Source organism: Cavia porcellus, unplaced genomic scaffold, assembly GCF_034190915.1.
Source record: "Cavia porcellus strain 051 isolate PalLab524CR breed Dunkin Hartley unplaced genomic scaffold, mCavPor4.1 scaffold_3, whole genome shotgun sequence".
NCBI classification, from domain to species: domain Eukaryota; kingdom Metazoa; phylum Chordata; class Mammalia; order Rodentia; family Caviidae; genus Cavia; species Cavia porcellus.
Window position 1 is genome coordinate 8360156 of NW_026947486.1, and position 14615 is coordinate 8374770.

At 35.4% G+C, this 14615-nt stretch overlaps 2 protein-coding genes across 2 annotated transcripts in view; both read left to right on the forward strand.

Moving 5' to 3' along the window:
• Positions 1-11564, forward strand: part of Lancl3 (LanC like family member 3) — a 125454-nt gene extending 113890 nt beyond the window's left edge. Inside the window, exon 5 of the mRNA XM_063245688.1 lies at positions 2412-11564. Coding sequence (XP_063101758.1) covers positions 2412-2571 — 160 coding nt within the window. The 3' untranslated portion in view covers positions 2572-11564. The remainder of the gene's footprint in view (positions 1-2411) is intronic.
• Positions 11565-12528: 964 nt separating this feature from the next.
• Xk (X-linked Kx blood group antigen, Kell and VPS13A binding protein) overlaps positions 12529-14615 on the forward strand; it is a 63198-nt gene continuing 61111 nt past the window's right edge. The window contains exon 1 of the mRNA XM_003469344.5: positions 12529-13088. Within this exon, the coding sequence (XP_003469392.1) occupies positions 12844-13088 (245 nt within the window). The 5' untranslated portion in view covers positions 12529-12843. The remainder of the gene's footprint in view (positions 13089-14615) is intronic.

Genomic DNA, 14615 nt, shown 5'->3' on the forward strand with positions numbered 1-14615 from the left:
GGAAACAAAGCTTTTTTAAATAGGGAGAGGAAGAAGGGTTGAAGAGAAGGTAAGGGAATGGGAGAAAAAAATCAAATTATATCATGTACAGGTACAAATTCCATATAATGAATGTAATTATTATGTATATTGAAAATGTAACAACAAATTTAATTTTTAAAAATTGGATCAAAGCAGCCTCCCTATTTTCTGGCAGGCCAGTCCCAGTTCTAGCTTACGAAGTCTGGTTTATACGATTGTAATTTACCGGGCTCTTCAGAAAATTTTAAATTCTCACAAACATGAATGAGACTAAAAATGTGCAGGTAATATATGAATATTCTTTAGACACAGCATTTTATTGCTTAGAGTACTGAAATTTTCAATTAATTATGATTCAAAGTTAAAATAATATGGCTGAAATTAAGGAGGCTTACCTAATTTTGGCAGTTCCTAAAACAGTATTTCAAATAATATGCACCTTCCTAGAAAAATCATTACTTGATCATTACCTATTACTCTTTTAATTAACAGTTGAAATTTTGGGTTACAGAAAATGTTGACAACTTTTTCATTTTCTTCTATGATTATTAAATTACTATAGTTTTCTACCTATTCTTTTCAGTATTAGATATATTTCTATAAAACCACCTTGTTCTTTGGATTTTCAAATTTTGACATAGAGCTCTAATAATTTAGTTTTGTAATATTTTGAATTTCCAATGTCTGTGGTTGTATGCCTTCTCATTTCAAGTGTCATTTAATATGGTATTGAAGGACACGTGTTATTATGTCACATGTTTGTCTTACAATTGTTAACTGAGGTTAACGATGTTGTTTAGTGGCAGAGAATGTGCTCAGCATGCAAAGACCCTGGGTTCAATCCCAACACCAAAAAAAATTTTTTTACTAACTGTGCCTTAATGTAATTAATTTCCTTTGAATATTTTTATATTTTATTTTATGCATTTGAAAACTTCTATTGAGGAGTCAAGACTGCCAAATGATTTGTTGCACTAAAAAGGCAAAAATTCCCCTCAAGCTGCACCATCTCACTGATTCAATTTTAGGATTAAAAGTTTTGAAATAATTTGAAGATGCTTTATTATTATACTGTTTAAAATAAAATTCCATTTTAAGTTGTTGCCTATTCAAGAAACCATTTGATACAAAGATTGTATCTAACAGAATTGCCATATGTTGCCTGCTCATTTTCCCAAGCTTTCATCAGTAATTGAAAGAGCCCTTAAAAAAAAGAAATAATTATGCTTCATAGCATTCCCTGTGTAGTAGCAATAATATAAACTTCTGAAAGTGTCAACTTTCAGATCTTATACAGGTCTGCTCCATTCAAACTTTGTATGCTCCATTCAAACTTTGAGTTGGCGGTTATTTTTGTTCTTGATGAGAATGAGTAGAGAAAGTCAGTTAAAAAAAGACAGATGACAGCACTCTAAAAACTAAACTACTATAAAAATGTCACTTGTTACAAATAATCTCAATAGTATTTGTGGCAAGTGTAGATAAGAGATGAAAAGGTCTTTCATAGAGAATTTGGAAGCCACTGATATTTTTAGGGTGGATGTCTTAAAATTATCTGTCTTCTAGCTGAGATTACTATTTGACATCATCATTATAAAAGGTCTGTTATCCTTTCACATGTATCTTATTATTTTGTTTTCACAAAGCTCAGATTGTATAAGATCTTGCATATTTAATTTCCAGTGTAGGAGAACATAAACTATGTTCTCTGAATGAGCCTTTGTGCTTTTTGTCATGTTATGCAGTGAACTATTTTTAAGGTCTAATCAGTGATTATTTTTCCAACTCCGTGTTTCTCTAAGGAATTATTTTGCACACGGACCATTCTTAGCAGTTTTCCTCAGTGATGGAATATCATGAATGTGAGTCATTATGTAGCTGTCGTACATTGAGCAAATAAACTTACAGATCTGATGTCAAAAAAAAAATTTCCAACTCTCTACTATCTGTCACGTATAAATGAAAACTAGTTCAGAGATAATATGTCTACAAAGACACAGAATATTTACTTTTTTTGAAGGAACACTGACATAGCACTTTGTTTCTATTCAAGAGAAATTAAAAAAAAACAATTTATCCACCTTCTCTTTTAATCATTAGATGACAGAGGGAATGAAACCCTTAGAAAATACCAAAGTGCTTTGCTTTGCAAGCTCTGAAAATAGTTGCATTTGCTTGCCAGCATAATTTGTGGTGAAACATTCACAATTATTTGATAACTCCTCTTATTGTTTTTACTCAGTGAATTAGACTTTCTCAAAATAATTATACAATCATGGAAAGAAAATATGCTAAAATTTTAATTTAGCTGAAGAAGAGAAAGAAACAACCCAAGGTAATACTGTGGAATTACACACGTTAACACTATTTCTATTTTCTTCTTCTCTTAGGTTTGCTCAGTTCTTATTTACTGAAGAATTCAAGGCTGGTTCTCGAGTTCTTGAAAGTATATACAGCTTGTATGAAGGCTTTTCTGGGACAGTGTGCTTTCTGATCGATCTGCTACAGCCCAGTCAGGCTGAATTCCCTCTCTTCAGTGTCTTTGTTTAGAAGGTTCCATCTCCTTTTGTGGCCCGGAAGAAGTCTTCTGAGGTTTCTTGAGCCTCTAGCAAGGCACTTTCCACACAAGCCACATTCAATGGTATCACAACCATGAGCCTTAACATGGCCACCAGAAGAATGAGAGAAGGCAAGTTACGGGAGCACAATACCAAACTGGAGAGGAAATCTGTGAAATGTAGATTATAACAACTCACCTGAAAATGTTAGAGATTTACTATTTCAGGGAATAGATGTAAAACTAGACATCAGAGGAAAAAGAGAAAGAAATGGTCTATTTTTCAGGGAGTGATATAGTAAACAAATTTGAAATGGTGGCTATGGCAATAAAATGTTAACACTCTCACAATTGAAAACAAAATTCAACTATTTGTGGATGCCCTCCACTCCTAAATTCAGAAATAATGACAATCAAAAACTAACATAATTTTTATCCCCACAAAAACTGCTAGCAGGGATGAGGTATAAGAATGAAGGACATAAAAAGAAATCTTTGGTTGTCCTTTGCCTTTACTTATTGAAATTCATAATTTTTACTGAATAGTGATATTTGTGTATGAAACTTTTATCACTACCCTGGGCACTTTAAAAAATATATTATAACTTAATTCAAATATGGAAATGTTTTTCATATCCCTTATCATTTGTTTTCCTAGTTCATTTTTCTTTCCTAAAGCTCAATTAGAATAGTAACATTCTTAGCTGGGAATGTAGCTCTAGCATAGAGTATACACTTAGGATATCTGAGGTCCCAGATTCTATCCTTAATATCATGGGAGGAATAAAATTAAAATTCATAAGCTAAAAACACCATAGAAAGTGTTACAATCAAGTATTTCTCAATTTGAAGTGTGAACTGTGTATTTTCTAGTGTTAGTAAATTCTAAAGTGCTTCTATGTTAATAATCCCTACAAAACTATTATTGCACTGTAAAATATGCTCTTGGTAAAAATCACTCATCTCAAGGATCAGGGTAACCACGACAAAGGCATATTATTTCTGCGTTTGATGAAATATTATGTCTCTTAGGACAGTCACTGGCTGAAAAAATCACCAGAGATTGTGGAATTTTGCTTCGTTTTATAATCTTAGAGTTCTAGATAAATGAATTTATCGGTGATCAACAGTTCTTCCAAGATACAAGGTACACTACAAATTGACCATAATATCTACTGAGCCCAGTTATCAAACTGAATCTTCCTAAAAACACATAGAAATTGTAAAACTGCTTCAGGTGCTTCATAGTGGATCATAGAACATTGTAGGAGTGTCTGTCGGTTTAATGCACACTGCATGAGCTTACCCCTGTCATAGAATTTGATCCCTGACATTTTCATATATCATATTAAGAAGGAAACTTTACTGTATAAAACTTAATTATTTAAAGTCATTTGATATTTGGATGTTTATGAATGTGTATATATATGACATATATATGTACATGTGCTACATCTTATCTTCTAATCATCTACTACTTAGTTCAGTAATTCCTTATCTAAGTCATACGTAGACCTTTGGGCAAAATTAGGGAATGCTCTATGGCCTAAACATTTATGTGCATTTGGTATGTGTAAATACATGCACTAATGTGTTGGGTGTGTGTCCATGCATACTCCTGTTTGATGGAAAAGAATTTCTAGTATTTGTAAGTTTCTTAATCTGACCAAAGAAAGACAAGAACTATAACCATCTTTGTATATTTTATGGTATTTTGTATGTTTACACACATTAAGACAAAATTATTTTGAGAAGCAGGCATATTTTTGGCTTACTGTTCCATTTCCATATCTTCAGATAAAAGCATGCAGAATTAGCCTCCTTGTTAACTTGTGAATATAGTCAATTTGGTGTAGCACTATATAAGTAGCAGCTTTCAGATGACTCCCAAAATTGGGTCCCAAAATTGGGTCCTCCAGGAACAATCAATCTTGTCATTTCCTCTTAAACTTTACTGCAAAGGCTAATAAGTGGTCTCCTTTAGACATGATAATGAGGCCTGCTTTTCACCATATCATTTTAAATTTATTTCACTGCCCCTATAGGTTAAAAATAACAACTACCCAGTATTAGGGCTTTAATCTTTAATAGTAAACTTGCTTTTCTCATCCTCCAGCAACCCTTGAACATGTGCATTATGATTGCTCCGAAGTTTCAAAGCTAGGAAGCATTAAGGCAAATATTTAAACCCAGGACTTCACTTTCCAAATTTATGTATTTGATATCCTAAACTACCTGACCAAAATATCCTTCTATCTTCCCTTTCTTTTTGCTTGTCTTTTCACCATTCATGTCTGAGACCTAAAATCTAAAGCGGTAAGGAGTGAGACACTAGCTCATCCTATCATTCTAGGATCTTTAGAAAAAGTGGACTTCTTCTTTGTTTACTGATACTTCTAAGATCTAGTAGGGTAACTGTGACATGTTGTCCTTACTGTTGTGGGAAGACACTTCTGGTTTGTCAAATCCAAGAAAAGCTCTTGTTTGGAAACTGTCTTTCTGAAACAACATCTCAGTCAATTAGAACAAGGTTAAGCTCATTAACACTTAAATACTGTGGAAACTTTTTGTTTTCCTGAAGAAATAGAAATGTAGTTTTGGGGAGGTACTCTTCTATCATATTTTCCAAGAATAGGTCAGAAGGCTCTTAAATTTTGCTATAGAAAGGCGGCTTGCCACTTCTTGTTAATCCACCTTGCTCCCTCTGTGTCATACTGTAGTGCAACACCATTACTGCAATACTAAAGCATGTTTCCTCTTAAAGACTACAGGAACATTTTTACCACCACTAGTATAATTTTGATATTACTTATCATATGTGGAACAAGCTGTGTAAGTCTTGAAGGCAATTGTGGAAATGTTTGTGGATTCATCAACAAAGTTACTCAACAATAGTAAGATTGCATTATACTTTGATAATAGGAGTTTTGTAAACTACCACAATCCTGTGTGTTTTTTCATGACACAATTACATTTCTTTTTTTCCACTCATCCCCCAGAATGTTATATTATCTTTTTTATCCAGTCTGATTTTACTCATCAGTTTTTACTTTTTTGTTGACTATTCAAAACTGAGAAAAATTTTGGTAGCACATATGGCCCTGTACTTCTTTAGATAATTGACAGTGTTTTTAAGATGATAATGTTCATATATTGATAACTCAAAGAACAAATAGAATCAAATATGATTTTGTTTTTTGCTAAATCACAGCTCTTCCCTTGGCAACCTACTTCTTTAACTTTCTTTAACATGCTAAGATTATAGTCATTAGTATGCAAATTATTTCAGTTTCTGTAGAGAATATGCCTCAATAATTTAAAAAATGTAAGGTTGTAATTTATAATAATGTCAATAAAATTCACAGAACTGTGGGTGTATTCATTAGTGACAGAGTACTTGCCTAGCCTGTGTGAAGTCCTGGTTCCATCTCCAGGAACAACAATAATATATATATATATATATATATATATATATATATATATATATAGTAATGATAATAAAATAAGGAAGGAAGGAAGAGAGGGAGGGAGGGAAAGCAAATGAAACATGCTATATTTTAAGTACATAGAAAATTATGCTCAATTATGACTTCCAGTAAATGTTTCAGCCAAACAGAATCCAAGTCTGAATAACTGGACAGGTTAAAATCAATGTACATTTTTTATGTTTTACCACTAGTCCTGACTATAGCTTACACAGAGATTAATTTGTTTAGCCTGGGAGCTTCTTTTAATACAAATATTTATTCTACTTATTGAAAACAAAGGATTATGATGCCCATATAAGTGAATTGAGAAATTAAGTAATTTAATACTAAGTTTGATCTGTATTTTAATTTAGGTATCAGAGCTATATGACATATAGAAATAAAAATGTTCTGTCAGCTGTGTATAAGTACTTCCTTTGGGGACCTGGTTTATTTTTCAACACTTTTTCAAATTATAGCTAAAACCACTAAAGCAGTCTCAAATTTGCTAAGGCTCTGTGATCTTGATATAAACTTGGCAAGGAAAATAAATGAGAAAGCAAGCAAAGGAGTAGATAGGTTAGAGAGTTTGTTAGCGCTCTGCATCATAAAGTGAATTAATGGTGCTAAGAATATGAACAATCTTACCCATTCATTTTATTGCTTCCTGGGACCTCTAATCCTGAAACATTCCCAGTGTCTTCTTTCTCTTTAAATAGCTCATTGAGATGTATTTTTTTCTCCCCTATGTCTAGTTAATCATGTGACCTTCTTTCTCCTGGGAGGGCAGCTTTTCTCCTTATCTCTCCTGTCCATGTCTGTTCTTAACTAAGAGCTCCAAATTCAATAAGGCTGGACTCCTCTCCGGACAGAAGGGCTGATCTTACATTCAGCAGCAGCAGTAGTTGAGCCTATTCTATAGTCAGATTACAAGTTCAGCACAGCCTACAAGTGCACCAACTTGTGAGAATGTGATGGTGTTATCCTGCTTCCCCCTCTTAAATAAACTTGGTCACTGCATTTTATTTTATTATTTTAAAAAAGTTGATGCTCCATTACATGTCTTGGTCATCATAAATCTCACAATGGAAGTGTAGTCTCTCTCAGTTCTTTATCTGAAAGTGTTAATGCATTGAGGCCTGATGGATGATGCCTTTAGTGTATAGAAGAATATTTGTTTGAATTTTCTTAAAATATCAAACTTGGTAATTTCTACCAGGACTTTCAAAAATTGAAAATTCTCTTACCTTCAGAATTCTTACCATGTTACTTTTCCATTGTGTACCTGCTATTTACCCTTCTGAACTGAATTTAAACGTTTTTTAGAGTGGAAACCAAATCATTTATACTTTTGTTCTGAGCTGGGAAGAGGGAAAAGCTGGTGATTTATATGAATTAAAACAGAAGATTGTCCTCTCTTTCTTTGTACTTTTATTTGATACATATTTATGTGGTATAGTGCAATAATTCTGAACATGTATCCAATATGTAATGATTAAATCAGAATAGTGTATCCATTTCCTCAAACATTTATCATTTCTATGTGCTGAGAAACTTTGGTCTCTTCAAAACAGAATGAAAAATATTATGAATTATTTTGGACAACAGTGACAGCACTGTACTATAACACTGGAAATAATTTCTCCTGTTTTTCCTCTCAATTCTTTCCTTTCTCCTCCCTGAACAATAAGAAGGAACATAGAAAGGGGGAAACATGCCCAAAATTCAGTTCCTCCCTTGCCGGGTGTGAGTCTCTCTGTGTAAGCATGAGAGGGAGAACATCCTATTTGCCCGAAGATTATTCAACGGAGCTGCTTGATATTACAGCTTTTACCCTACCATAACACATGGATTACAGTCCTAATCTCATTTTCAAAATTTGGCATAAAATCTCTGGCTCTAATTATTTTTGTACTGTTCTCCCTTATTGATAGTTTTTTTTAAAAAAGACATTCTAGTTATTGTATTGTTTTAGTAACATTTCCATTTACAAAATATTGAAATTCTTGATTGCTAAAAATTAAATGAATGATTGCAGTGAGCCACATTTCTTTTTCTAAGTGGGTAATTACCCACTTCTTAAACAATTGTTTTAAGAAGAGTGTCACATGTGAAATAAAATCTAACCTTTAGCTATGAAAAACATCTGAGTGAACAGGTATGTTTAAGCATAAATTGATTAATGAATGAGTCTTAACTTTGTGCCAACTGCTCTCTATTAATTAACACATAATGAGGATCCAAGTTGAACTTCAAGCTATCTTGAACTTTCATTTTTGTTAAAACTTCTGCCACATAGTAGCTATCTGTAGAAGATACCAAGGGTTTCACAAATACAGCAGCACTGTTTGATGGAAATATGTGACCCATAAACACAAACTACATATATAATTTAAAAATTTTATAATAGCCACGCTAAGAAAGAAAAGAATGAAATTAATAATTTTGTATTTGACTAAAGTTACTATATCCAGCATATTAAAATATTATAGTTTTAATGTTCCTTAAATACAAAATATTAATGCAATATTTTACTTGTTGTACTAAGCCTTCAAATTCAATATGTATTTGCATTTACCACTCATCTCAAGTTAGACTAGCTATTTTTCAGGTGTACAAGGACTACACTATGGATTGATGGCTGTATTGACCTTACAGAACTAGTATCACATTCTTCTTAGTAATGATAAGATCTCACTACTGCTTACATTATCTTTGTTGTTATGAAAGAAAACAGAAACAAAACACTGCATACTATATGAGTACTAGACTTCTTATACAACTGCAGCAGAACAGTCAAAGTGAAAAAAGGAGATTCTGAAATTAAGTTAGGGAAATTTCATGCCTTTACTTTCTTTTGGAGCTTACATGGTGAGTTAACATTCCAAACGCTGAGCAAACTCTCCTGGATAAAGAACCCCAGATAAAGTTGACTTGTTGAACTCTGTGTAGTTCTAGAAATTGCCATAGGAGTCTCTACACAAAAAAATGCTTTGTGTTTTCCTCTCCTCTTCTCTTTTTTGAGCACATCTCTCCTTATATTTATATTGAGAATCACCTGGGAACTATGATATTATTGCTCTTGTTCTAGAATATCAATTTACTAAATTGTAACCAGCAGATGGCTTTAAAATCTTACACATAAAAGTAGACCTTTAGAAAGAACCGAAATACATACTTTTAGAAATGGTCAACACACTCTAAAAAGATATGGAAACATCTGAACCTGTATATGTGTAAACGTGGATTCCATATGTGTACAATACAATTTTGCAAGTCTTCCTTTTCCTATTTTATGTGCTTTAGTGTACATTCTCCTTGTGTAAGAAGTAGTTATGACATAGTTATCAGTTTAGAGAGTATACACTTGCCTATTGTCAATCTATGACAAATAATCTTTTTACAACATGGATTTTAGTAGGGCCTCTGATATTGTTCCTTAAGTTTTGTTTTAAAATCTGTGTTTTAGTGGAAATTATCAGTCAAATAAATTTTGCTTCTGAATTTGGCTCAAGTTAACTGTGGTAGCTCACATATGTGGTTGTATTCAGACAAGCAGATTGATTTAAGTGATCAATTTTGCTTCTGTTCTTTAGACTTAAGTGTTTAAATATTAGAAATGTCTTCTGAAGACTGTAGCAACAATAAGAATCAGTTTGCTCTTGACAATGCCATCCAATGTTTTTATGTAGACTCTCCAGGAACAGGAGTATAATATTGTAAATGCAAAAGTTTGATTTTAGAATCTGATAAGCATAGGCTATTCTCTTTTTTTGTTTTGTTTTGTTTTTTTCTAAAAAAGTAACAGCTCTCCCAACTTTGAATATCTAGGGGATATCTGTGTGGAAGACTGAATTTTAATATATTTTTAAGATTTTTAAATTTTTTTCATTTCATTTAAAGAATTAAGACAAAAGAGGACAGAATAAAGCATATCAGAACAGAACAATGTTAGCAACACAGTATTTCACCACAGGAAACCAGATATTAACAGTAGCTACCGTAATGTCTGTTTCTTTGAAATTAATACTTGGTTTTGATGGAACTAAATTAACAAAAATTTAAAGCTGGATCTTGTAGAATACAATTATTAGAGAAAAGATTTTGCAAAGCCTTATATAACATGGGGATAGTTCAACATTGTGCTGCAGTTTGGTAATATGCATTTCCCAGTGAATTGAATCTGCTTCACCAAAACACTTTTTGCCTCTCACAATTTGCAATTGTATAGAAATACAATTGTGTCCTTGGAGGAAAACGTTCATCTTCCTCATGCTACATTCATGAGCAGCAAAATAAGTAATCCTTACTTAACTGAGGGAGATTACAAAGGAATAATCTGTCCATATACTTTAACCGCTTATTCCTAATTGTACTCCAAAGTACCATTACTTAAAGTACTATCGAATTTTTAAGAACTACTCAGTGAATTACTGTTATTAATAAAATTGTACTCTTTGAAATACCTTTGTCTCAGCATAAATGCAGAGTTAAAATGTAAAATTACTAAAAATATAGAAAATACTAGAAATTAGTTATTACTACTTTAAAATCCTATTAATTTTTATAAAAATCAAATCCAGCACAAGTTATATGTTGTATATAACAAAAGTTTTGAATCACTTGCATAGAAAATGAAAAACAAGTTAGTTGATCAGTTGCTAATTGGTATATTTCCTTAGGGGTACTCTGAGGTACTTTTAAAGATATATCAGCAGCAATTAGTTTTGCATTAAGAACAGAGCATTTTGCAGGGTGTTTCACTACATCACAAAATGTCATAGAACCATATTTTATAATAAAATCAAATTCTCAATTCTAGCATTTTACTTATTATACAAAAACATCATTCTTTATAAGTTTATTTATTGTGTACATAATATTAAAAGTAATGAGTATTTCAGTCTCAGTGAGAGAACAAAATGCAAGATATTGATCTTCAGTGAAATTGCATTTAGATGTTTGATAGTGAAACTAGCAACCCTAAACTGTAATGTGTACGTTATTCTCAAAATTAAAATAATACATAAAGACTTTAACACAGAGGTTAACTAGTCCACAGACCAACCAGAAGGTTTAATTTACAAATGTCCAAATGTTATTGGTGTGTCTGCTGATGTTACTTCTGCTCACAATCTACTGTATGGTATATTTAAATATCTCTAAAAGTAAGATTGAGTCAGAAGCTTAAGATTATGTACTTTCCTGTTTTAAAAACTGTTGTTATAATGTTCTAAACACTGAAATCTTTTCAATGTGTTTTCTGTATTAGTTTTGTACTGTAGAAAATAATTTGCCATCAACCGTGCTGCATATTGTTTAAAGTGAAGTTATTTACTAGCTTATTGCCTCCCTGCCTCACAACACACGGTTCACTTAATGTAAAACCTGTGATAATGCTTTGCTTTAAAATAAAATCTAGTGCTAAATATTTACTGTGTTCCAATTAATGATTTATGCTAATTAATTTTCCTTTTAAAGCTAACCAGTATCAAATAAAATCTTACATAAATATCCTATGAAGTGCTGCAGTGCTGATTTTGTGTTTGTGACAATGTGTGTTTCTTGATTGAGAACATGATGGCCTGCTGAGTTCTATAAATAGACATTAGTAATCCTTTTGGAAAAGGGGCCTTGTACCTCTCAGCTGTCTGAATCCTGCTCGCTAGTCTTATAAATAGATTTTCTCATGGCATACAACAACTAAGTAAAACAATCCATCATGTCTACCCCTTGGATCTTTGCCTTGATCCTTTCTGAATCTTTATATTGTATTTTTCACAGTGCTTTCCTAAATAGAAAAAAAAAAAAAAACTGAGAGGCCTGAAGAGTAAAATCATCCAATGTCAGCAGAGAAAAGAATCTTAGTCTAATCTCTGTAGGGACAAGTTAAAACCTGTATTTTAGAGAGATTTGATCAAGGTCTGAGGGTTCAGAGAATTGATCAAGGTCTGAGGGTTAGGGCTGGGATGAGTCCAACGTGATGTCTTGAAAGTATTTCAAAATTCAGTATGTACAGAGGAGTTTGTTAGTCTTAGGGCTGGCACACCAGTAAGAAGAGGCATACCTCAGGGTAGAAAACTGCTTCCTTATTAGGTCCTGGTCTTTGACCTACTATAAAGGAACACATTCTGTAAGCAATTTTTCTCACAGGAAAAGCATGGGCTCTTAGTTCTTTCATCATTGGAAGGAATATTTCAGACTACTGCACCTGGAGGTCTATTTCTAAATGACAGCAAACTCTGGCCTTTGGAAGAACCAGGCTTTCCTTAGCCCAGAAAATAGATAGTAGGCTAAAAAGGCGTCCATACCCCAATTATGGTCCCTATTAGTTGCAGTTTCTCAAAGGCTTATGAATGGGTTCGAAAGACAGCATAAGCCGAGCGACTCTAGGACCCAGAGACTGCGCTGGGGGCCAGCTGGATTCGCCTTAACGTTCTGGGCTCCCGCGCGGCGTGGCGCTAGTCGTCTCACGACGCGGGTTCGCGGCCCGCAGGGAACAGTCGCCTTAGCGACGCAGCGGACATTGTGGCGCGCGGGCGGCGCACGGTGCGTGTGGGCGTGTCCCTGTGGGGCCCGCGCTCCCGCCCCACCTCAGCCCGGTCGGTCGCCCCCAGGCCCCAGCTCCGAAGTCCAGGCCTGTTGGCCCGGCCCGCGTGCCCTCCGCGGGCTGCGCAGAGCGCGGGAGCTGGTGGGAGCTGGGAATGCCGGGAGCCCCTCGGGTAACCGCCACCGCCAGCCGCCGCGCCCGCCGCTGTCCCCGCATCAGTCCCCGGTGAGCGCCGCTGACGCGCGGAGATGAAATTCCCGGCCTCCGTGCTGGCGTCCGTGTTCCTGTTCGTGGCCGAGACCACGGCGGCGCTTTACCTGAGCAGCACCTACCGGTCGGCCGGGGACCGCATGTGGCAGGCGCTGACACTGTTGTTTTCGCTGATGCCCTGTGCTCTGGTACAGCTCACGCTCGTCTTCGTGCACCGCGACCTCAGCCGGGATCGGCCGCTTGTGCTGCTGTTGCACCTGCTACAACTCGGGCCCCTCTTCAGGTGCGTGTGAAGCCCAGAGCCAACCCTAGGCCGCAGCCCCCGCCGCCTGCCCCACTAGTCGGAGCGCAGCGCAGCAGTGGCCTCCGGGTAGGGACCCCTGACTGGATCCAGGCCTGGTCCCAAGGCCGGCCCTCCCCCTCACCCAGCAGTGTGACACGGTCCTAGTATAATGATACTAAAGTGGGGACTCCCACGATCCTATTTAGTACCACCCTATCAAATGGGCAACATTCACCTGAGTAACCAACAAAAATGGCAGTTATTATGTGGTTCAGTCTCATAAAATACATGGCTGTCTCTGCAGATGGGTTCAGGCAGAATTGTCTTGCGTGTTCACAAAACTTGGAAAGTGTGTTCTAAGCTGTGGTTACAGCCCAAGTGTGTGCAGGTAATTTCATTTGACTTATCAGACACGTGGAGGTTACTGTGTGCCCTTTGTGCCAGGCAGTGTTCTGAACACTTTAAAAACTATTAATTTATATTATTCTCATACAGAAGTCTAGAAATCCTCACTATTCTTTTCTCTTTGGTGGTTTAATAGTTGTGCAGTGGGGAAACATAATTGGGTTGTAGAAATATCTTCCAGCCCTTCCTATCAGTCATAAACTCTGCTAAACAGTGGGACACTAAGACAAAAACTTACTATGTCTAAAGAAAAACTGACATTTCTGGAAATTTATTTTTATGAACACAAGGCAAATAGAAGTAAATGGTAATGAAACAGATGTTGGCTTTATCGAAAGACCTTGAAAGGAGTTTAATGGGTGGTTTTCATATCTTTAGAAAAGCAAAACAATGACTATATCTCTGAACTAGAAATAAATTTAAAATACTGAGTTTTAGATATAGAGGACACAGAAATTTGATGAGGCAGCTTAGAGACACACCTCAGCTGACAGAATAGGATTGTTTCCTACAAGGAAGTCCCCCCAGCACACACAGAGTCGTGCACCAAGGTATTTTTTATAAAACTTGTGTACCTCATACTAAAGCCAATCATTCTAGCTGACACTCAAGATACTGACTTGAGATAACACAGTCATGGCAAACTTGGCGAATAATTTCCTGGCCTCCAGAAGCTGCAGAATCCTAGAAGGGAATACAAACTGGCATGCTAGGAAATGACAAGTTGCTCCTCCTGATGGGGGGGAGGGGAGCAGAAAAAATTTTAAAAAGGAGAGAGAAAGACAGAGACAGACAGAGAGACTGATGCACAATGACTTTACGAAGTACTATATCCTAGTGCTATTTAATGAGGAGAGAGTCCTCTAGCCAAGAAAGTCCTATGATCCTGATGTTGGTTCCTACTCAGTAAAATAAATGTAATCTGACTAGCAAGTCAGTTACTGCTTCTTAAAAGGGGAGACATGGGAAACTAGCATTTTTCAACAGCTTCTTGTGGTACATGGTTTGATAGTCACCTTTATGTCTCAGTTCAGATTGATTTCCTGTATAAAGTAGATGTAATTGTTGCCATGTTTATTATTGCAGCACTGAGGATCAAATCCAGTGCCTTTCCAGAGCTAA